This window comes from Leucopleurus acutus, assembly GCF_964270905.1.
Source record: "Leucopleurus acutus genome assembly, chromosome: 3".
Classification (NCBI taxonomy): domain Eukaryota; kingdom Metazoa; phylum Chordata; class Mammalia; order Artiodactyla; family Delphinidae; genus Leucopleurus; species Leucopleurus acutus.
In genome coordinates this window covers 66,993,611-67,019,560 of record NC_139145.1, presented here as the reverse complement: position 1 = coordinate 67,019,560, position 25,950 = coordinate 66,993,611, and the positions used below count along the sequence as shown (strand labels likewise).

Sequence of the window (25,950 nt, the reverse complement as noted above, 5' to 3'; positions counted from 1 at the left end):
CCAACACCCAGCTTCACTCAACGACCAGCAAGCTACAATGCTGGACACCATATGCCAAACAACTAGCAAGACAGGAACACAACCCCACCCATTAGCAGAGAGGCTGCCTAAAATCATAATAAGGCAACAGACACCCCAAAACACACCACCAGACGTGGACCTGCCCACCAGGAAGACAAGATCCAGCCTCATCCACCAGAACACAGGCACTATTCCCCTCAACCAGGAAGCCTACACAACCCTCTGAACCAACTTTAGCCACTGGGGACAGACACCAAAAACAACGGGAAATATGAACCTGCAGCCTGCAAAAAGGAGACCCCAAACACAGTAAGATAAGCAAAATGAGAAGACAGGGAAACACACAGCAGATGAAGGAGCAAAATAAAAACCCATCAGACCTAACAAATGAAGAGGAAATAGGCAGTCTACCTGAAAAAGAATTCAGAATAATGATAGTAAAGATGATCCAAAATCTTGGAAATAGAATACAGAAAATGCAAGAAACATTTAACAAGGACCTAGAAGAACTAAAGAGGAAACAAGCAACAATTAACAACACAATAAATGAAATTAAAAATACTCTAGAAGGGATCAATAGCAGAATAACTGAGGCAGAAGAACGGATAAGAGACCTGAAAGATAAAACAGTGGAAATAACTACTGCAGAGCAGAAAAAAGAATGAAAAGAACTGAGGACAGTCTCAGAGACCTCTGGGACAACATTAAATGCACAAACATTCGAATTCTAGGGGTCCCAGAATAAGAAGAGAAAAAGAAAGGGATGGAGAAAATATCTGGAGAGATTATAGTTGAAAACTTCCATAATATGGGAAAGGAAATAGTCAAGTCCAGGAAGCACAGAGAGTCCCATACAGGATAAATCCAAGGAGAAACACGCCAGGACACATATTAATCAAACTGTCAAAAATTAAATACAAAGAAAACATATTAAAAGCAGCAAGGGAAAAACAACAAATAACACACAAAGGAATCCCCATAAGGTTAACAGCTGATCTTTCAGCAGAAACTCTGCAAGCCAGAAGGGACTGGCAGGACATATTTAAAGTGATGAAGGAGAAAAACCTGCAACCAAGATTACTCTACCAAGCAATGATCTCATTCAGATTTGATGGAGAAATTAAAACCTTTACAGACAAGCAAAAGCTGAGAGAGTTCAGCACCATAAAACCAGCTTTACAACAAATGCTAAAGGAACTTCTCTAGGCAAGAAACACAGGAGAAGGAAAAGACCTACAATAACAAACCCAAAACAATTAAGAAAATGGGAATAGGAACATACATATCAATAATTACCATAAATGTAAATAGATTAAATGCTCCCACCAAAAGACACAGACTGGCCAAATGGATACAAAAACAAGACCAATATATATGCTGTCTACAAGAGACCCACTTCAGACCTAGGGACACATACAGACTGAAAGTGAGGGGAAGGAAAAAGATATTCCATGCAAATGGAAACCAACAGAAAGCTGAAGTAGCAATTCTCGTATCAGACAAAATAGACTTTAAAATCAAGACTATTACAAGAGACAAAGAAGGACACTACATAATGATCAAGTGATCGATCCAAGAAGAAGATATAACAATTGTATAAATTTATGCACCCAACATAGGAGCACCTCAATACATAAGGCAAATACTAACAGCCATAAAAGGGGAAATTGACAGTAACACATTCATAGTAGGGGACTTTAACGCCCCACTTTCAACAATGGATAGATCATCCAAAATGAAAACAAATAAGGAAACACAAGCTTTAAACGATACATTAAACAAGATGGACTTAATTGATATTTATAGGACATTCCGTCCAAAAACAACAGAATACACATTTTTCTCAAGTGCTCATGGAACATTCTCCAAGATAGATCATATCTTGGGTCACAAATCAAGCCTTGGTAAATTTAAGAAAATTGAAATTGTATCAAGTATCTTTTCCGACCACAACGCTATGAGACTAGATATCAATTACAGGAAAAGATCTGTAAAAAATACGAACACATGGAGGCTAAACAATACACTACTTAATAACGAAGTGATCACTGAAGAAATCAAAGAGGAAATCAAAAAATGGCTAGAAATAAATGACAATGGAGACATGACGACCCAAAACCTATGGGATGCAGCAAAAGCAGTTCTAAGAGGGAAGTTTATAGCAATACAGTCCTACCTTAAGAAACAGGAAACATCTCGAATAAAAAACCTAACCTTGTACCTAAAGCAATTAGAGAAAGACAAACAAAAAACCCCCAAAGTTAGCAGAAGGAAAGAAATCATAAAGATCACATCAGAAATCAATGAGAAAGAAATGAAGGAAACAATAGCAAAGATCAATAAAACTAAAAGCTGGTTCTTTGAGAAGATAAACAAAATTGATAAACCATTAGCCAGTCTCATCAAGAAAAAAAGGGAGAAGACGCAAATCAATAGAATTAGAAATGAAAAAGAACAAGTAACAACTGACACTGCAGAAATACAAAGGCTCAGGAGAGATTACTACAAGCAACTCTATGCCAATAAATGGACAACCTGGAAGAAATGGACAAATTCTTAGAAATGCACAACCTGCCAAGACTGAACCAGAAAGAAATAGAAAATATGAACAGACCAATCACACGCACTGAAATTGAAATGGTGATTAAAAACCTTCCAACAAACAAAAGCCGAGGACCTGATGGCTTCACAGGCCTATTCTATCAAACCTTTAGAGAAGAGCTAACACCTATCCTTCTCAAACTCTTCCAAAATATAGCAGAGGGAGGAACACTCCCAAACTCATTCTACACGGCCACCATCACCCTGATACCAAAACCCGACAAGGATGTCACAAAGAAACAAAACTACAGGCCAATGTCACTGATGAACATAAATGCTAAAATCCTCAACAAAATACCAGCAAACAGAATCCAACAGCACATTAAAAGGATCATACACCATGATCAAGTGGGGTTTATTCCAGGAATGCAAGGATTCTTCAATATACGCAAATCAATGAACATGATACACCATATTAACAAATTGAAGGAGAAAAACCATATGATCATCTCAATAGATGCAGAGAAAGCTTTCAACAAAATTCAACACCCATTTATGATAAAAACCCAGCAGAAAGAAGGAATAGTGGGAACTTTCCTCAACATAATAAAGGCCATATATGACAAACCCACAGCCAACATCGTCCTCAATGGTGAAAAACTGAAAGCATTTCCACTAAGATCAGGAACAAGACAAGGTTGCCCACTCTCACCACTCTTATTCAACATAGTTTTGGAAGTTTTAGCCACAGCAATCAGAGAAGAAAGGGAAATAAAGGAATCCAAATCAGAAAAGAAGAAGTAAAGCTGTCACTGTTTGCAGATGACATGATACTATACACAGAGAATCCTAAAGATGCTACCAGAAAACTACTAGAGCTAATCAATGAATTTGGTAAAGTATCAGGATACAAAATTAATGCACAGAAATCTGTGGCATTCCTATACTAATGATTAAAAATCTGAATGTGAAATCAAGAAAACACTCCCATTTACTATTGCAACAAAAAGAATCAAATACCTAGGAATAAACCTACCTAAGGAGACAAAAGACCTGTATGCAGAAAATTATAAGACACTGATGAAAGAAATTAAAGATAATACAAATAGATGGAGAGATATACCATGTTCTTGAATTGGAAGAATCAACACTGTGAAAATGACTATACTACCCAAAGCAATCTACAGATTCAGTGCAATCCCTATCAAACTACCACTGGCATTCTTCACAGAACCAGAACAAAAGATTTCACAACCTGTATGGAAACACAAAAGACCCCGAATAGCCAAAGCAATCTTGAGAACGAAAAACAGAGCTGGAGGAATCAGGCTCCCTGACTTCAGACTATACTACAAAGCTACAGTAATCAAGACAGTATGGTACTGGTACAAAAACAGAAATATAGATCAATGGAACAGGATAGAAAGCCCAGAGATAAACACATGCACATATGGTCACCTTATCTTTGATAAAGGAGGCAGGAATGTACAGTGGAGAAAGGACAGCCTCTTCAATAAGTGGTGCTGGGAAAACTGGACAGCTACATGTAAAAGAATGAGATTAGAACACTCCCTAACACCATACACAAAAATAAGCTCAAAATGGATTAAAGACCTAAATGTAAGGCCAGAAACTATCAAACTCTTAGAGGAAAACATAGGCAGAACACTCTATGACATAAATCACAGCAAGATCCTTTTTGACCCACCTTGTAGAGAAATGGAAATAAAAACAAAAATAAACAAATGGGACCTAATGAAACTTCAAAGTTTTTGCACAGCAAAGGAAACCATAAACAAGACCAAAAGACAATCCTCAGAATGGGAGAAAATATTTGCAAATGAAGCAACGAACAAAGGATTAATCTCCAAAATTTACAAGCAGCTCACGCAGCTCAATATCAAAAAAACAAACAACCCAATCCAAAAATGGGCAGAAGACCTAAATAGACATTTCTCCAAAGAAGATATACAGACTGCCAACAAACACATGAAGGAATGCTCAACATCATTAATCATTAGAGAAATGCAAATCAAAACTACAATGAGATATCACCTCACACCAGTCAGAATGGCCATCATCAAAAAATCTAGAAACAATAAATGCTGGAGAGGGTGTGGAGAAAAGGGAACCCTCTTGCACTGTTGGTGGGAATGTAAATTGATACAGCCACTATGGAGAACAGTATGGAGGTTCCTTAAAAACTAAAAACAGAACTACCATATGACCCAGCAACCCCACTACTGGGCATATACCCTGAGAAAACCATAATTCAAAAAGAGTCATGTACCAAAATGTTCATTGCAGCTCTATTTACAATACGCAGGAGATGGAAACAACCTAAGTGTCCATCATTGGACGAATGGATAAAGAAGATGTGGCACATATACACAATGGAATATTACTCAGCCATAAAAAGAAAGGAAATTGAGTTATTTGTAGTGAGCTGGATGGACCTAGAGTCTGTCATACAGAGTGAAGTAACTGAGAAAGAGAAAGACAAATACCGTATGCTAACACATATATATGGAATCTAAGAAAAAAAAATGTCATGAAGAAACTAGGGGTAGGACAGGAATAAAGAGACAAACCTACTAGAGAATGGACTTGAGGATATGGGGAGGGGGAAAGGTAAGCTGTGACAAAGTGAGAGAGAGGCATGGACATATATACACTACCAAACGTAAGGTAGATAGCTAGTGGGAAGCAGCCGCATAGCACGGGGAGATCAGCTTGGTGCTTTGTGACCGCCTGGAGGGGTGGGATAGGGAGGGTGTGAGGGAGGGAGACATAAGAGGGAAGAGATATGGCAACATATGTATATGTATAACTGATTCACTTTGTTATAAAGCAGAAACTAACACACCATTGTAAAGCAATTATACTCCAATAAAGATAAAAAAAAAAAAAAGAAAATCACCATGAGATGAACACCACAGTAAGAACTGTGGCAATCAAGTTCTTCTGATGAATGGTAATATCAGTTAATGAAAGTTTGAGGAGAAACAGGACTTACGGAGTCTCAAACTATCTTTTTCTAGGTATTTATTAACTACAGAGGGAAACTAGTAACTTTACAGTGGAGAAAACCAGCAGATAACACCTTAATTAAGTGAAGTTTAACATCACCAATAAGAAGATATATGTACTGACATTAAGAATTCCTTAATACATCATTTCTGTGGTGTTCTTATCAAAAATTGCATAATCTCTTTCCTATCATGAGAAAACACTAGACAAATTCAAACTGAGGGACATTCTACTAAATAACTGATCAGTAATCTTCAAAAGTATCAAGCTTATGAAAGACAAACACTGAGGATCTGTCACATATCTCAGTAGACTAAGGGAGAAATAACAATCTAATTCAATGTAGGATCCTAGATAGGATCCTGAAACAGAAGAAAAGACGTTAGTGGAAAAACTGGTGAAACGTGAATAAGATCTGTAGTTTAGTTAACAGTTTAATACCAATGTTAATTTCCTGATTATCACCATTGTATTACGGTTGTATAAGATAATATTTCAGAAAGCTGGATGGGAGGTATATGGGAACCCTTAGTATTACTTTTGCAACTTTTCTTCAAGTCTAAAATTCAAAATAAATGTTTTAAGAAAGTAAACCCATATGTACTTAAGCTACTTACTATTAGTCAGATACGATGTGTAGCCAAAGGTAATCCTAATCAATGAATTTAGCTTAGAAATCATTCAAAAGAAAAAGTACTTTGCTTTTCCAATATAGACAAGGGTTTCCTCTTGTGATATGAGGAAAAAGAATGTGAAACTTACCTAAAACTGCAGAGAGGTTTGAAAACTGTAGTGCCTTCTGTATCGGTACTGCTTTACTGGTGTCCAAAAGAGTGGAATTCTTACATAGCAAGTTTTCTTCCAACATGGGACACTCCCAATCTAAAAAAGCAGGGAGAAATTTTGAACAACAGCACACAAGTGGCAGATTACCTTTTTCTCCTCAACTTAGGTCCCCAGCCCATACCAAGCTATGGTAGTTGAAGAAAGTTTGGGTGAGACAGAGAAAAAAAGACAAGCCTTGACGGCATCAGGATATTAAATAATCTTTGGGCTTCTGCAGTCCCCTAACACTCTTATTTCCTTTTACCCACCTCTTTCCCATTGTCCTCATACTATTATATCACATATTTAGTTAGGCCAATATTCAATATAGACATAATGATGATAAATTGCCATAAAAATCTTAATTTTTACTCTTGTGGTATATACCATGACCACCTTTTGTTTTTCTTGGAGTCAATAAAAGTCTTGTTTGTTTAGTTTTCTCTGTATTTTTCATCTATTTAATCCTAAACTCTACCAAATTGTATAAATCCATTCTGTTTATTCCATCCTCAGATGTTCTGAAATTTCATAATGTTTTGTCTTGGTGTTTTTCATCTATTGTGCTAGGCACAGTATGGCCCTTTTAACCCAGAAATCATATTCTTTAGCTCTAGAAAGTGTTCTGGAATTGTATCTCTGATAATTTTCTTCCTTCTGTTTATTTCATTATCTTTTCCTGGAACTCCTATTATTTGATATTAGATTTCATATATTGCTTCTCTAACTTACCTTTTTTCTCCATTTTTTGTGTTTTCCTCCTGACTTTTTTTTTTTTCTGGGAAATCTCCTCAACTTATCTTCTAATCCTTCTATTGAGTTTCCCATTCTGCTACTGCATTTAATTTGTTCTCTGAATATTCACCCCCCTTTTTTTCCCACAGCATCCTATTCCTATTCAATGGATACAATATACATTTTTTTTATCTCAGTGAAGGTTTTTTTTTTTCCAGTATCTTCCTTGTATTCCTATTTCTGCTTGGTTTCTTCTCTTATATTTAATTTTATTATGGTGGGAACACTTAACATAAGACATATCCTCAAATTTGTAAGAGTGCAATAGAGTATTGTTAACTGTAGGCACAGTGCTGTGCAGCAGATTTCTAGAACTTATTCATCTTGCATAACTGAAATTATACCTGTTGAATAGCAACTCCCCACACCCCTTTCTTCCAGGGCCCTGGCAACCAACATTCTACTCTCTACTTCTATGAATTTGACTTCTTTAGATATCTCATACAGGTGGAATCATATAGTATTTTTCTTCCTGTGACTGGCTTATTTCACTTACCATGGTGTCCTAAAAGTTCTTCTATAGTGTTGCATATAGCAGGATATCCTTCTTTTTTTTTTAACATCTTTACTGGAGTATAACTGCTTTACAATGGTGTGTTAGTTTCTGCTTTATAACAAAGTGAATCAGCTATACATATACATATATCCTGATATTCCTTCTTTTTTAAGGCTGAATAATATTCCATTGTATGCATATACCGTATTTTCTTCCTCCATTCATCCCTTAATGGTCACTTAGGTTGTTTCCACATTGGGTTATTGTGAAAAAGGCTGCAATGAACACGGGAGTGCAAATATACCTTCTAGGTCCTGACTGCAATTAGTTTGAATAAACACTCAGAAGTGGGATTGGTGGATCATATATGGTAGTTCTACTTCTAATTTTTTGAGTAACTGCCATACAGTGTTCCATTGCAGCTTCACTATGTTACATTCCCATCAACAGTGTAGAAGGGTGTCCAATTTCTCCATATCCTTGCCAACACTTCTTTTTTTAAAAAATAATAACCATCCTAAGAGTTGTGAGGTGATATCTCACTATGGTCTTGATTTGCGTTTCCCTAATGGTTAGTGATCTTTTCATATACCTGTTGGCAATGTGCATGTCTTCTTTAGGGGAAATGTCTATTCAAGTTCTTTGTCATTTTTTAATCAGGTTATTTGGATTTTTTTTCCTTTTGAATTGTGGGAGTTTCCAATATATTTTGGATATTAATCCCTTAGCAGATATGTGGTTTGCAAATATTTTCTCCCTTTTTATAGGTTGCCTTTTCACCGTGTTGATTGTTTCTTCTTCTGTGCAGAAGCTTTTTAGTTTTATCAAGGCTCACTTTTCTAATTTTGCTTTTGTTCCCTGTGCTTTTGGTGTCACATAAAGAAATAACTGCCAAGACCAATTGCCATGAAGATTTTCCCCTATGTTTTCTTCTAGGAGTTTTACAGTTGCTGTTCTCACGTTTAAGTCCTTACTACATTTTGAGTTGACTTTTCTGTATGATATAAGGTAAGGGTCCAATTTCATTCTTTTGTATCTGGATACCCAGTTTTGCCAACATCATTTGTTGAAGAGACTATTTCTCCCACATTGTGTATTCTTGGCACTCTTGTGAAAGATCAGGTGACCATATATTTATGGATTTAGTTTTGGGCCCTATATTCTGTCCTACTGGTCTACATGTCTGTATTGCCAGTACTATAATGTTATATTTACTGTAGCTTTGCAATATATTGATACTTTGAAATCAGTTAAGTGTTGATTTTCTGTCCAAATGTTCTATCCATTATTACAAGTGGGGGTACTGAAGTCTCCTACTATGATTGTATTGATGCTTATTCCTACCTTCATTTCTGTCAGTGTTTGCCTCATATGTTAGGTGTTCTGATGTTGGGTGAATATTTATTCATAATTGTTACGTGTTCCTGATGAACTGACCCTTATATAATTATATAACATCCTTCTTTGTCTCTTATAATAGTTATTGACTTAAAGTCTATTTTTATCTGATATAAGTATAGCCCCTCCTGCTCTCTTTTGGTCACCATTTGCATGGAGTATCTTTCCCCACCCATTTACTTTCAGTCCATGTGTGTCCTTAAATCTAAAATGAGTCTTTTGTAGACAGCATATGGCTGGATTTTTTTTCAATCTATTCAGCCACTCTTTGTCTTTTGATTGGGTTTAATCCATTTATAGTTACGGTAATTATTGATAGAGAAGGACTATTACAATTTTGTTGTTTTCTGTTTTGTAGTTCTTTTGCCTCTCTTTCCTCTTTTGCCATGTTCCTTTGTCTTTCACTGATTCTTTTATGTTGATATGCTTTGACTCCTTTCTATTTTTCTTTTGTGTCTCCTCTATAGGTATTTTGTGTGTGTGTGGTTACCATGGGGCTTACACAAAACATAGTTTAAACGGTCTATTTTAAGCTGATAACAATTTAACAAAAACTCTACACTTTTACTTCACCCCTCAAACACACTTGGCAATACTGATGTTACAGTTTACATCCTTTTATATGGTGTATCCATTAACATATTTTTATAGTCATATTTAATACTTTTGTCATTTAACTTTTATACTAGAATTAAGTGATTTATATGTCACTGTTATAGTATTAGTATATTTGTTTATATACTTACCAGTGAGTTTTATACTTTCATATGCTTTTATGTTGCTGTTTTAGAGTCCTTTGTTTCAACTTGAAAAACTCCCTCTAGCATTTCTTGTAAGGCAGGTCCAGTGATGATTAACTCCTTCAGCTTTTGTTTGTCTGGAAAATTCCTTATCTTCTCTTCATTTCTTAAGGACAGCTTTGCTGGTTAGAGTATTGTTGGTTGACAGTTTTTTTCTTTCAGCACTTTGTCTATAAAATTCCACTCCCTTCTTGCCTGCAAAGTTTCTCCTGAGAAATCTGCTGATAGTCTAATGGGGTCCCCTTGTACATATCAAGTCACTTTTTTAGTTGCTGCTTTCAAAATTCTCTTTTTGTCTTTGACTTTTGACAATTTGATTATGTGCACCCATGTGAATTTCTTTGGTTCATCTTATTTGAGGTTTGTTGGGGTTCCTAGGTCTGGATGTAGATTTCCTTCCCCAGATTTAGGAAGTTTTCAGCCACCATTTCTGTGAAAAAGCCTTCTGGCCCTTTCTCTTTCCCTCCCTTCCTACCTCCCTTTTCCCTATGGGACTCCCACAATCCATATACTGATCTGTTTTCTTAACAGAAATCTCAAACTTTCTTCATTCTTTTATATTCTTTTTCCTTTTTGCTCCTCTGACTGGATAATTTCAAATGACTTATCTTTGAGTTTGCCAATTCTTTCTTCTGCTTGATCTAGTCCAATCTCTTTTACTGGGTTTTTAAAATTCATTTACTGTTTTTCTCAGCTCTAAGATTTCTTTTTGGTTAACTTTTTTCCCTATCTCTTTCTTAAAATTCTCACTTTCTCTGTGCATTGTTCTCCTGAGCTCTTTATGAACATTTGTTGAACATCTTTATGACAATTATTTTGAATTCTCTGTCAGGTAGTTCATATATTTCCATTTAATTAGGGTCAGTTTCTGGAGCTTTATCTTATTCCCATTTTTTGGACCATGTTTCCCTGTTTCTTTTTCTTTAATGATTTGTGTTGGTATCTGCACATTAGATAAAACAGCCACCTCTCCCAGTCTTCACAGATAGGTGTCGTACAGAAGACCTTCACCAATCTTCCCAACCAGAGATTCTGGGATCCTCTCAAACCTTCTTGCCAGTTCAAACCATAGTCTTTGTTCTTAGTGCCCATGAGGAATCTAGAATACACCAAGTCCCATCAGTGTTCCAAGACAGATGAGACAAAAACTATTCCTTTGAGCAGCCCCTGGAAATGTTGGAATGTTGGACACAGTCCAACTCTTTCCTGCTCCAGAGAGAAGCTGGGATCTAGTGAATGTTTTTATGCTAGGACAAAATACTATCTTTGTTTCAGCACCCATCAGACTTCTAGAGTATGTCAGGTCCCATCAGCCCTCTGAGGCAGATAAGACAGTAGGCAATTCTTTGACCATTCCCAGAAAATTGAGAACTTTTGACACATGCTTCAGTCCTTTCCCTCCCTCCCTAGGGAGAAGCTGGAAGCTGAAGGTTTCCTGCCAACCTGTGCTGGGGGTGTGAATTATGGTGAAAGGGTGTCTTGAATTTTCCTACTGGCTTCTCTGGGTGTGGCGGAGGCTGCGTTGGGTCTTTGTTGCTGCGTGCGGGCTTTCTCTAGTTGCGTCAAGTGGGGGTTACTCTTCTTTGTTGTGGTGCATGGGCTTCTCATTGTGGTGGCTTCTCTTGTTGCTGAGCATGGGTTCTAGGTGTGCGGGCTTCAGTAGTTGTGGCTTGCAGGCTCTAGAGCACAGGCTCAGTACTTGCGGCACAAGGGCTTGGTTGCTCCGCGGCACGTGGGATCTTCCCGGATCAGGGATCGAACCCATGTCCCCTGCATTGGCAAGTGGATTCTTAACTACTGTGCCACCAGGGAAGTCCTTCCTACTGCCTCTGATGTGACTGGTCTCAAGCTTGCCTGGGGTGCAGGAGCCCCTCAACTAGTTTTTAGATTTCTCACAAAGGGAATTAGTCCATGTATTGTTGTTGAATTGGTGTGTCCCTGGGGGAAGGCAGGTCTAGGGTTTCCTATTCCAACACCTTACTGACTCACTACCATATTTTGCTTTGTTCTGATCTCTATGTTTTATGTTAGAGGGTTTTCTCAGAAGTCTAGTAGTCCTTGGCTCTCTGGGGGCCCTAAATGGCTAAGTGGGATCTCTATGGCTTAGTTGGGGCTTGTCACATAGGCAGCTTCACTGTAGGGTTCTTGTCAGTTTCATTGAAGGACTACTGAGGCCAGTATCTTTAGATACTTTCTTTAGGGTTGCTCAGATTTCTCAGGAAAAAACCTTCCATTCTCTTGCCTGAAAGTTTCAATTCTGGGTGCTAGCATTCTGGAAGCTGAACAGAGTAATGAGCTGTTGGGTTAGGATGAGAATAGGCACTGGGTGAGCAAGTACCACAATTTGGAATGTACACTTGCATTTAATTCCCCCTTTCTGCATTCACTACAGTATCTGAAGCAGTTGGTTTTTTCTGTATAATAAATAACACTGAAATGCCCGTAGCATAAAATGAAAGCATTTATTTCTTATACTCATGTCTACTGTTTGGCTCAAGCAGCTCTGCTTTAGATTATATGGGTCTGGTGATCAGCTGGAGCAGCTCTCTGAAGTCTGCCTGGGGCTATCCTGCTCTGTATCTCTTATTCTGGAGTCCCACAGGAGAGGTAAAAGCTAATTAGGATATACATGTGGTCCCTGACTTATAATAGTTCAACTTACAGTTTTTTCCATCATAAGTGGAAGAAGATCTGTATTCGTCTCACGATGGCAAAAGGATAAGAGGACAAGCCCAATCGTGTATGCACATATCAAAAGTTTGTTTATGTATCACTCACTGATATCCTATTGCCCAAAGTAAGTCATATGGTCAACACCAAAGCAAAAGAGTGAGAAAGTACACTTCATCCACTATGAGGCTATGACAAGGGTATGGCTATATAATACTACTACAGGGGAATGAGTAATTGGGACTAACATTTCAAAATACCATGCTATCCCTGCTATTAACAGTGCCTAGTATCCTCCAGTCCAGAGTCCCTCTGTTTCAAAACACCCCAAAGAATAAATCTCCAGACTCCATTTGAGTAGGAAAGGAGAAGTCACCACATCTTTTGTGTTTCGGACACAGCTTTTTACAAGTATTTTACAAGCCACATTGAAAACTTTTCTGGGATACTATGGTATTGTACAAACTAACTTGTTTCTGGGGTATTCTCATTGTTGATTTAGGACTCAGTTTTTTCAATTCTGCTTTATCAGACCATTTGCTCTCTAGCTTTCCAAACTTTATGCTTTATTCTTCCCCATTCTCTTTACTCTTATGTGCTTATGTCTTTTTAAAAAAGCCATTGCGCAAAGTTGTGGAGGAAGGCATGTGTTCAATATGCATCATTAACCAAAGGCTCTTAATTATACATATACTAAATGTAAATAACTGTTAATTCGGAGAAAAAATTCAGACAGGGAGATGGTCTAGTCAAGCTTTTAGTTATTGAAAAGTAAGAGAAGTATAGGAAGTAAAAGATAGCCCATCGTTCAAGAGAACAAGTATACATATGTTATGTGCAAAACTGTTTACTAACTGGATATGTATTACATATAAATGCTAATCTTTTCATCCTTCCCTGATCTGAGGGCTTTTGATCTATAGTCCTATGTGACTGAGCATGGAACACAATGGATAGTGGGCAGAAGAAGGTTTTGGTGGAAAAGAAGTATACCTCCTCAAAAGGAACATTATTCATTGCAGGATTTGTGGACAAAGGAACAATTTCTATAGTAGAGCAACTTAAGGTTGAAATTATTTTCTCACCTAAATAATCTGATCCTCTGAAGAGTTCAGGCGATGGGAAGCTACTTAAACTCTCTTCAAAAGTCTTGTGTTCTGTATAAGATTCTGTGATTGAGTAACTTAGAAGAGAGCTAGAAATATCATGCTGTAAACTTAGTCCTGTAGAATAAACAAACAAACAAAAAGGGTAAAATGTTTCAACAGTAAACAGATTCAAAATCCTAAGAATTCAAAGTTGTAGAAATGTACGTGCAGTTATATACTAATAATGTAAAATTACACATACAACTGAAAAGGCATACTATTGTACACAATCTTAAATTGTACTTCAATCTGAGAAAATAATTCTGTTTTTGATATGGAGAAAATGCACTATAAATCTTTTCCATTGTTTTTCAAAGTTTTATAATTTATTCCTTCCCTACTTTGGTTCAGTTATAATTCTTGGCTCAAAAATGCAAGTTTTATCAACTATACTTCAATAAAAAATAAATATAAATAAATAAAATGTATACTTAATTTTTTTTTTTTTTTTTTTTTGGCAGTACGTGGGCCTCTCACTGTTGTGGCCTCTCCCGCTGCGGAGCAACAGGCTCCGGATGCGCAGGCTCAACAGCCATGGCTCATGGGCCCAGCCGCTCCGTGGCATATGGGATCTTCCCGGACCGGGGCACGAACCTGTGTCCCCTGCATCGGCAGGCGGACTCTCAACCACTGCGCCACCAGGGAAGCCCTATACCTAATTTTTTAAATGCAAGTTTTATATATAAGTAACCCAATAACTGTAAGCTAACTAGCTGAGAAGAAGAAACGGTGATTCTAGTTATTCCATAAAAAACAATGAGCATAAACATAGACTCAAAGGAACACAGATCAAAGGAATTGAACAGAGAGCCCAGAAATAGACTCACACATATAAGAGTAACTGATTTTTGACCAAGATGCAAAGGCAATTCAGTGGAGAAAGGATATTCTTTTAAACAAATTATGTTGGAACTGGATATCCATATGCAAAAGCAAAACAAAACAACTTGCATTCATACCTTCCATCATATAAAAAATTAACTCTAAATGCATCATGATTCTAAATGTAAATCCTAAAACTACAAAACTTTTAGAAAAAAACAGAGGAGAAAATCTTCATGACACTGAGTTAGGCAAAGATTTCTTTGATATAACACTAAAAGGATGATTCATAAAACAACAGCAGTGATAAACTGGACTTCATCAAATTTTAAACCTTTTATTTGAAAGAGATGGTTAAGGTGAGAAGACAAGCCATAGATTAGGAGAAAACATTTGTAAATGGACTGGAATCCAAAATATAAAGAACTCCGAAAACTCAGGAATAAGAAAACAAACATCTCAGTAGGAAATTGGGGTAAGTATCTGAACAGAAAATCTCCCAGAATCAGAGGTCTTAAAGTCATCCCTGTGAGAGTAGCCTAGAATGAAAACTTTTCTAATAAATGACAGGGATAGAACTTAGTATTTATTTGAAGAACCAGAAGATTTAGTAAGGAAAGGGAAAATATACTCTGCTATAGTCAGTCAGCATTTATCAAACACTTCTAACATGATAAAACAGAGGTCAACGCTAATAGAAACTGGAGGGGTGTGGGGTAAGGGATGAAAGGAGAGCATTACTCTGAAAACCCATTATCTTCTGCCCTGCCCTATCTATACCTATCTCTGCTCATCCATTACCTACCTGATACAACTAACTCTTTATCCTTCCCATTTTGACCTCACCACACCCTTCTCTTCCACTCCAACCCCCTCCTTAAAGTTGACAATTGTTTCCTACCTGGCCACCTCCTCCAGCCACCAGTGCAACACTTAAATTGACTGACTCAAGCTACCATCCTTCACCTCCTCAGATGTCAGAGGTAAATTATGCCTCTAAGTATCTTTTGCTTCCCCTACTTCAGCTGCCCTAGAGTGTCCTTCCCTGTCCTTGCTACTTTTTACTTTTCTCACTCTGTCTTCATCCTTCTCACTGACATGTTGCTACATCTCTTGTGCCTTCCACCTCTCAAAATTCCATGAATACCACTCTCAGGAGAGCTAACCCTTCCACCAAACCCCAGAACTCAAGCCAGCCTTGGAAATTAGGAAAGCCCTGTACTCACCATCTAGGTAGTTTGGTAGAGAAAAGAATAAACAAATGTTCCTGATTATAACAGTAGAAGGTTGTTTCTGGTGTCACAAGTTAGAAATGTAAATACACTTAGAATTACATGTATATCAAATTATACCATACATTTAAAAAAGTCAAATAGTTCTACAAGGCTTTTATCAAAAACCTCTTGTTTCATAACCCCCATAATGAAACAACTGTTTTCAACCCTATTAACTCTATTGTTTCTTTTAATATCTTCCTTTATATTTTTAAATTAAATGTATTCAATGATTCTATCATTATGACTGCTTAAATATATTTAGAGCTGAGCCATGTACTATGAGCTATATTATTTATATCGCCTTTTTGCTACAAGTTTTTGTTTTTCCTTTGAGTTATTGATAACCTAATTTTTAATTAGTTTTCTAAGCACCCATTTCATCCCACCTTTTTGCAAAAGTGTAAATTTCCTCTCAAAAAATTTTTTAAATGCCACGTTATCTATCAGTTCTTTTCTTTTCTTTCCTTCCTTCCTCCTTCCCTGCCTCTCTCTCTCTCCTCCTCTTTCTTTCCTTCTTTTTGTTTTTCTCTTTTTTAAAAAAATATTGCTACTGGAGATCTCAATATACTTGCTCAAATTTGGACTGGTTATCCTCTAGACATGCTGCACACATGTCTTCCCGGGATTTCCCTTTACCATGATCCTAAGAAATTCTTTCACATATTTTATGTATTAGAGCCTCTGACTTCTGGATCTCATGATTTCTTCTTTATTGATTTACTTTCTGGTTTTGCTGGAGTATCTTCTTCATTTCCTGAGAAAAGGTGCATGGAAGACCTGTCTAAAAAATTTCTTTATACTATCTTCACACTTGAGTGATTGTTTAGCTGAGTACAGAATTCTAGACCAGTATATTTTAAAAACTGATTGCATTTTTTAGTGTTTGACAGATTTAAACCTCACTGCTCCATGTTCCCCTTCTGCCCCACATCGGTACAAGCTGATAAGCCCTGGTGCTCCATCTTCTGGCAACGCCAGCCAAGTTAAAACCTCACCCCAGCCCCACCCTCTAACCACCTAAAAACCCCAACACAGTCTCCTTTCCCTGCTCTCTCAAGCCATTTTCAGTCCTGCTCAGGAGACACCCTCCTCTCTAGAAGGCTTCATCATATCAGTAATAAACCTTTCCATACCCTCCTGTTATGTGAATGGCATCATTAACCTTGAAATTGGAAACAAATTTTGGGTGGGAATCTATCCTGTCTCTGGAAAACTGAAGGACTTCTCTCTTTATCCTGAGGATTTTTATATTACATAATGTTGTGCCTTGGTGTGGGTCTTTTTCATTCATTGTGATGGGCAGTTGGTGCGCTCTTTCAATATGTACACTCATAACCATTTTTAATTTTAAAAAAATTTCCAGTTTTATGTGTTTAATAATTAATTCCCTTTCTGTTTACTTTATAATATCTGGAACTACTATTTTTCAGATGTTAGAATGCCTAGACTCAGCTTATAATTATTTTTCTTTTTAAAATAGCAGCTTTATTGAAATACAATTCATATTCCATAAATCCCAATCTTTTAAAGTATACAATTCGGTGGTTTTCTAGTATACTCATAGAGTTGGGTCACCACTATTTCTATCTTTTATCTTCTCTTTAATGTCTGTTCAACTTTTGGAATATTTCCTTAAATTCATTACCCAATCCTTCATAGAATGTTTTCCTAATTCTATGTTACTATTTTTTAATAATTCTTTTTGTTCTCTGAATGCTCCTTTTTATAGTAGCCTGCACTTGTTTCATGGACACACTTTTTCATCATCCTGAGGATAATAATGTAAATATGGCTTAGAAGTCTTTTTCTTTGCATTGTCTCTGTCCTTCAGGTTTCTTTTTATTTGGTATCTAACTTTTATTTTAAGTATTTTCTTTAAATGCCTGGTAATTCTTGAATGTTTAAGAATGAGGCACTAGGACTCCCCTGGTGGCACAGTGGTTAAGAATCCGCCTGCCAATACAGGGGACATGGGTTTGAGCCCTGGTCTGGGAAGGTCCCACATGCCGCATAGTAAGTAAGCCTGTGAGCCACAACTACTGAGCCTGCGCTCTACAGCCTATGAGCCACAACTACTGAGCCTGCATGCCACAACTACTGAAGCCCACACACCTAGAGCCAGTGCTCCACAATGAGAAGCTACCGCAATGAGAAGCTCGCGCACCGCAACGAAGAGTAGCCCCTGCTCGCCACCAACTAGAGAAAGCCCGTGCGCAGCAACAAAGACCCAGTGCAGCCAAAAATAAATAAATATTTTTTTTTAAAAAAGAATGAGGTAACTAAATAGCAGTTGGAAACTCTGGATTCATAAGTGGGGTTTAGGAAGTAGTGGGCTTTACTGAAGGGTATTTGGACAGGGACCAGGTCATTACTGCCAGAAAATAGGTCTTTTCCAAAAGAGGAATCCTCCAGTCCCTTAACTGGGGTGTATTTTCCTGAGTGGGGTAAGGAGTCTGGGGTAAGTAAACAGACTTTAGTTAATTCCCTTCCCTCCTCCTCCCACCACCTCGCACTGCTAGTTTTCAATACAGCACCCCTGCCCTCAGCAGTACTGAGCATCCCTGTGTCCAGACCCTTTGCTTCAATGTCTCTGGACTGCCATGGTGGGAAAAAGAGTAGCTGCCTGGCTACATAGTGTTGGGGAAGGGATCACAGCATCTAATTGCTACTTTTTTGTGTGTGTGTGTGGTACGCGGGCCTCTCACTGTTGTGGCCTCTCCCGTTGCAGAGCACAGGCTCCAGACACGCAGGCTCAGCGGCCATAGCTCACGGGCCCAGCCGCTCCGCGGCATGTGGGATCTTCCCAGACTGGGGCACGAACCTGTGTCCCCTGCATCGGCAGGCAGACTCTCAACCACTGTGCCACCAGGTAAGCCCATCTAATTGCTACTTTTAAGGATTTCCAAAAATCCTATTTTCAACATTAACTCTATCTATTCCTTCAGGAGTATGTGATTCCTCTAATTTCTGAAACTTCAGCTTGCCTCAGTTTGCTTCTTGGTTTGTTCTAGGTATCTAGGTTTCAGCTTTTTTTTTTTTCTGTCTGTTAGGCCTATTATAATTTATTCATCTACATTCCAGATTCCAAACTTTTGCTGATTATTTCTTGTCAGCTGAGGTCTCCTTTTCTCTATGTTGTGGATTCATGCCTTTTTTAATGCCTTTATTGGTATTTTAGTGAGGTTTCAGAAGGGAGAAGTAAACATATGTTCAATCCTTCATATTAAATATGAAATCCTGAGTTAATTTTCATCATGTTGCAAAATTACTAGATTCCAAGACAGAATTAAAACAAGTAATTATATGTTAAATAGAATTCTGTGGGCTGCTCAAAACCTAACCATTTATATTTTATTATAGTATAAAGTACTCTAGGTCTCAAATATCAATCAACAAATGAACTCAGAATACAACCAGTTTGTTAATTAGAGACAGTCTATTTTCTAACTCCTCATACCTTTCACACATCAATTTGATAAAGCTAGTAACCAAAGACATTTATCATATATTTAAACTACAATTTTAAAAAATACTGATTATGGTAAAATTGTTTATTTCCTCTAAATAGAGTAGAAAACTCATTCAACAAGCATTTCAAACTATTTTATGTCCCAAGAATGGAATAGGAAGATAAAAGATACTGCTTATTTTCAATAGCTTTAGGGCCTAGAGGAACAAAAACAATTATACTGCTGTTTTGAGTCCTATGACAGTGCCATAGAATTACCAGGATAGAACAACTCATCTAGAAGGAGAGAAGAGCAGTCAGGAGAGGCTTCCCAGTAGAGATAGCACCTGAATCTATTTTTGAAGAACTAGCAGAAGTTAACCAGACAAAGAGGCGAGAAGAAGAAGGAGGGAAAAGCATTTGTTGAGAACCTCCCATGCTCTTTTGCACTATAGTTTAAGAAAATTCCTCTATTCTATTTTCTAGCTAGCTAATTTAATTTTCAGCTGAATACATCTCAATATTAGGTTAATTTCTTGTTTTAAAATTTGATGATATTTTTAGTTTCCAGGGACTATAATTTTTTTATAGCAGCCTGTTATATTATGGATTCAACGGCCTCTTGTCTCTAAAGAGATATTTAAAGTTTTCTACCATTTCCCTCAGGTGTTAATTCTTTTGTTTGTTGCATTTGTGGCCTCTCTTCCATGGCACTGATTTTCTTCAAAGATTTGACTGTTTCTGATTGTTCATATCTCTATTTGAGAATCTGTTTGTATGGCACAGAGTATAAATTCTGAAACAACAACCTACCTCTGGAGATTTTAGAAGAGTGATGAGACATTCTTGGAACTTACGGTCTAGGTGGGATGTCCTCCTGTATTTTCCAGGTATTGTAGGTTACATGGGGACACTGCCCTATTTGGCTAGTATCCACATTGGAAGTCTCTTATATCAGAATTCCCACTTCAGAGAGCCATAATGTATCTTCTTCCTGGGCTTAGCAACCATAAGCATAATCTATATTTTTAACTTTTTTGCCCCTCTGCTCTCTGTGTGGCAATCTGGAGTTACTTCAGACTCCCTTCTGCTTCTCACTCCAGTTCCAACATTGACCCTAAAGAGCCAAAGTGAAGACTTAGTTCACTTTGCTTGGCAGTAATTCCTAGGGTTTTGACCTGGCAGCAGGCACTGGGAGCTGCCAGTGTTTCCAGTGTAAGAAGGGGATGAGAAGGGTGACAGGTCATACAGTGCCAGAATGTAGTGCTTAATTCACCACCTTGACAACTCCTTCAGGGTCCCATCTATTACAGTGTTCTGCATTTATTGACCAAGTGTTTTGAGTTAAGTGCATCTCCAGAGCTATTCTTACCTCTGCAGTGGTTTTTCTCCGCTCTTCATTTATTCATCAGCTGGATCTCATCTGTTTTTAAGAATTCCTCAGTATTTTTGGTGTGGTAATGGCATCCTTTCTTGTTTTCAAAAATAACTTCAATTACACCAAACTTCTATCAATAGCCCTCCATATCCAACTGCCTATTTGACATTACTACTTAGACATCTTAAACACACCCATAACTTATTAAAAAGAGAATTTATGACCTTTCCCTCAAACAAGGTTTTTTCAGTGAATGCTACCACCTTATACTCAGTTATGCAAGCCAGAAACACGTGTCATCTTTGATACCTCCATCTTCTTCACTCTTCATTTGCCAAATTCTGTCAATTTCATTTCCTACAACAGCCATAAGATATGCCCACTTCTTTCCATTTCCAATGTCATCCCATAGTACAAAGAGCCATCATTCCTCCCCTTAACTACTGCGATAGCCTCCCAACTGGTCTATTTACATCTACTCCTACTTTTTTCCATACTGTAGCTAATACGATCATATCATTCTGTATTTAAAAAACTTCAGTGGCTTCCTGCTGCTCCAAAGATAAACATCAGTATCTTTGGCATGGCCTATAAGGCTATGCAAAGCCTCAGTTTGTCCAACCTTGTCTTATTATCACACTTCCTCCTCTCTACTTCAGCCACACTGGCCTTCTTTCAGTTCACTGAACACAAAATGCTCAGTCCCACGTTAGGGTCTTTGCACATGCTGTTCCTTCTGCCTGGATTTCTCTTTATTCACCTCTCTTTATAGTTCAGCTCTTCTTTTTTTCAGATCTCAATTAAATTGCCATTCCCTCATGGAAGTCTTCCCTAATCTCTTCAACTAAATTCAGTTACACTCAAGTTAACCTCACTTTTGTAGCACTTATCGCAATTATAATTTACTGGTGTGTGCTTGAAGGCTTTGAGGATGAAGTCTACAGCACAGGCCGAAGGATTCAACTTGGACCAGGAGAAAGACATCTCTTCCACTGAGATGGGAAGATAAGGCAGAGATACAAATGGATGCCTATATTTGTAAGAAAGCAAGTTGAAGAAGTTCACATTGCCAGTCTTACCTGATACTCGTTCACTATTTGATAAACTACAATCAACCTGGAGGTCATCTGTCACTGACTCCTATGTGAAATAAGAATTAAAGATATAACACCAATTATGAGATGCAATATTTTTATATTATAATATTATAACACATTGATTTGGTTATTTCAAAAATGCAAAACTAATATCAACTTTGTATATCAGTTTCATATGTAATACATTCTTTCAGCTTATTGATACAGATGTAGTCTTATATTTAATATTAAATCTTAAAATATAATATTATGGACATATCTAGGGAGTCAACAATATACTAGTCAACTAACTATTGTGGGATAAACCAGCAACTAGAAAATAAAGATGAATATTTTTCTGACACCGTAAGTAGGAAAGAATTTTTTCCCTCTAAATATGAAAGCAAAATAAATCAAAAGAAAATGATTGATAAATAAGTCTAAAATACCAAAAATAAAATTAAAGGCAAACGAATGTGGAAATATTTGTAACGTGTGTGTAAAAGTACAACAATCTTCAATATATAATGAATAAGTATTTCACCAAAATATCACACAAATGGCCAATAAAATGAGAAAAAATATCAACCTTACTAGCATTCAAAGAAATGGAAAGTAAAACAACATGCTACTTTTTATCTATCAAATATCTATCGATCGATAAGTAGATAGATAGATATTTTAAGTTTCAGATAAGATGGTGCCAACTGGCCAACATGAATCAAAACTTTAAATATAATCCAACCCTTGACCCACTGCAACGTATTTGTCTTAGGATATCAATCTGAGGTACACACAAAAAATTTCTGTGGTAGGATATCTACTGATATCTAAAACAGCAAAACCTTAGAAACAATCTCAATCTCCCAACCACAGAAAAATAGTTATACAAATTATAGTATACCTATGTATAAGACAAAGCACTATGCAGACACTAAAAACCATATTTTTGAAGATTACTTAATGTTAGAGGAATTTACACAATAAGATAATTTGTAAAAAAAATTTTAAAGGCACAGAAAAAAGGAATGGAAGGAAAAGTACAAAACTTAAAAGAAACTGATTAAACATTTTTTTGCATAGTCTGAATAATCTATTAGGGACACTTAAAATCTGGGGAAAAGCCTTTTTTAAAAAAATGCCTTTTGTTAAAACTGCCCTCCGCCAAAAAACACGTCAAAGAGAAATATGCAAGCTAAAATGCTGGACTGTGACTATCCAATTTAATGCTAACGTCAGATGAGTCACAAGCAATTTTTAAAATCTGAATTTCTCTAAACTACTGCTACACGTTTAAAATACTGTACAGAATCCACATTAAATACAGTAGATCAGGAAGTTATATAATATTCTAATGATAATGAATCCTCTGTTTCTAACTATTAATGCAAAGTCAAATGAGAAAACATGAAAATGGCTTTGAAATGTTTAAGTGCTACCAAACATTAGAGAATTACTAAGAAACACTTTATATCTGTCACACAGAAAATCAGCCAGTAATGAATATTTCTTAAATTTTTGTCAAAGGAAAGAAAAAACAAAAATGCATCGCTATGAGTCTACCAGAATCATTAATTCAAGGCCCTGTCTGAAGATACAGCATCAATGTTTATAAAAACACTAGAAAGCTATGTAGTCTCTATAGAACAAAGACCATATTGTATTTTCATATAAGACCAGAGGTACATCAGGCACCACTGGTCTCTACCCTAAGCTTATCCAAGGACCATAGGAGAAACATACATACACTCAATGGAGCAATCTTCTCATCCTGGGCTTCTTCACTAGTGCTATTTTCATGCAGGCTTTTCTCTCCTGTACCTCTTAAAAAAAACAACACAATTAGTTTGCACCATCTGGACTTGGCTCTCCACGTCCCTGATCACTATTCACACTGTTATAATCTGAAAAGCTCTGTGGGAACATAATTAACAAGAAGTAAGGAACACAGTAGGTGAATTGTATCAATAACCAATTGATGCCACGAATGCTTTCCCGGAGGTTTTCTCTCACTTGCTTTTAGGCAACTTGGTAAAACTTTTTTTTTTTTTTTTTAATATATCTCTTTCCTATATCAAATTTCTGGCTCTGTGTTCGGAGAACAGCGAAATCAGAGCACACTATTTTCTTCACTGACTCTTACAATGAGAGGCTATTAGGAGAAAATCAGGATTGAAATTTTGAGGTGGCCAGAGGCATGGGGCTGTTACTTGTGGATACGCACCTCGGTGGCTCAGAGCTGCTACCTCCCAGCCGACTCCGCTCTGATTTCTCTGTGATTCTCTGCAAACCGCGCGTTTTGCCACTTCTTTTCAGGCCTAAGAGAGGATGACATGCTTCAGGGAAAAAGCCTTGGAGGCCTGCCCGCAGGCCTCGGAGGTCCCTGGGGCTTAGGCCCAGCCCACCCCGTGTCCCACTCCGTAGGCCAGCCACACGGCGCTTACAGTGGGCAGACAGCTTCCGGCCGGGCCCTGACGGGGCCTCCGCCTTAGCCAGGGCACCTAGATCTGGCGTTGGGGTTAGGTTGAGCCTATGGCTGGCCCGCTTTTTGCGTGTACAGATCCGTAGTGACCACATTGCCACCCCACCGCCAGGCCTCGGAGGGCTCTTGGTCCTCGAAGGCCTGTCTCGTCTTCTTCCTGAGGAACCGAGCTACGCCGGAGGGAACCAGCGTTCAGGCCTGGCCTGCGGGGCAGCCCGAGAGGAATGAAAGAGGTGAGAAAAAAACAACAGGCCCACAGCGCCAACCCCCACACTGGTCTGGAAACGCCGCCTCACTCCCGCCTTTTTATCTCCGAGGAGTCACGCGGTGGCTTCTGGGAAGACACAGTAAAGTGGCAGTGCCCCGCCCTCCTGGAGGCGTAGCGCCAGGGAAGTTGGTGGTGGACGGGGGGGCCTGGACCTTGGACTCTAGGCACAGGCTCCCTCGCCTCGTGCTGAAGGGAAAATTAATGGAAAAAGACTTTTCATCGTCCAGGAGGTTGCTCTTTTGCTTTTCATTTTCTCATTAGTCTGATGGGCCCAACACCTGGTACTGATGCCTGGGCCGCTCTCCTTAGCAACATTACCAGGAAGGCCATGGTAATGGAGTTTGAAGTCTCTTAGCACATGGAGTCTAGCTGGGGGTCAGCCTGACTCAGTGCAGGAAGGTCAGAGAGGAATGAAAGCACGTTATGGTGACGGGGAGTGTCCTCCTGAGTGTCCACTGGCCTTCAGTGCCTGGGGCCGCCAATTTACTGGGGGCAGGCATGGTACTTGAGAGTCTAACCAGGCATTAGAAGAGCTTAGGTTCCAGGAGGTTTCTTCTCAGGGACAAGCAGAATCCCTTAGCCCCTGCCTAGAAGCTACCTCCTGGACATCTCTGGGCAGCCTTGTGGTTAAGGTAGTGAGCTCCACAAGGGAGGCCCTCCTAGTGCCCTGAGGCTCAGCTCTTTTGCTCTGCCCAAAGGAAGTAACATAGGAATGACCACTCATTCTCTCCATACACCCAGGTTGAACCATCTGGCTGCATCTGATAAACATATTGTGCCTATAATAACCATCTTCTTATTTTAAAAAAATGTCATTTCACAACATTAAAAAATGCTGTTTGTACAGATGAAATTAGAAAAACACAAAGACTTTTTCTGTGATGCTCCAATATTGTCTGTAAATATAGCACACATATAGCCACCATATTTTCATAATAAAATCACTGAATTTTTTATTCAAAATCTGCTCATAGAAAGTCACTTATTAATAATTAAAACAATCACTAATTAATCATTAGACTTAACTTTGTAAAGAACAGAGGGTAGGCATTCTTACCTGATTAGATATAGTGCTTTGAGTCACTGAATCACTACTTACTTAGCACCTTACTCTGTGTTAGGCATTGTGGTAGGTCCTGGGGATACAGAAGTGAATTAGAAATGGTTCTTCAATCAAGGATCTCACAGTTTTGTTACAGTATAAAGCAGTTATCGTATTTCAACATCTTCTCTTTAGTCACATCCATAATATGCTGACAGGCAGTCTCTAGTTTACAAGCCAGGTCTCCAGGCTCCCTTTTGCCCTTTGGAGAATGTTGTGAAAAAAAAACTTGGAGCTCTTAAATGACCTTTGGGAGGTATAGATCCTGGGATGCCCTAGACCTAGAAATGGAAGAAACACTGAAAAAGGAAAACAGCTTAAAGCAAAAGTTGATCTGCCCTTTGGTGGCCCTATTCTCTAGAACTGTCCCTCT

At 38.0% G+C, this 25,950-nt stretch overlaps 1 protein-coding gene across 1 annotated transcript in view; it reads right to left on the bottom strand.

The window, feature by feature from the left end:
• The window catches only part of MEIKIN (meiotic kinetochore factor), a gene marked incomplete at both ends in the record, with an annotated part of 138,938 nt that extends 114,636 nt beyond the window's left edge, over positions 1-24,302 (bottom strand). The window contains 5 exons of the mRNA XM_082835047.1: positions 6,355-6,474; positions 13,662-13,799; positions 21,729-21,789; positions 23,473-23,548; positions 23,950-24,302. Of these exons, the coding sequence (XP_082691173.1) occupies positions 6,355-6,474; positions 13,662-13,799; positions 21,729-21,789; positions 23,473-23,548; positions 23,950-24,302 (748 nt within the window). The remainder of the gene's footprint in view (positions 1-6,354; positions 6,475-13,661; positions 13,800-21,728; positions 21,790-23,472; positions 23,549-23,949) is intronic.
• Positions 24,303-25,950: the final 1,648 nt, after the last annotated feature.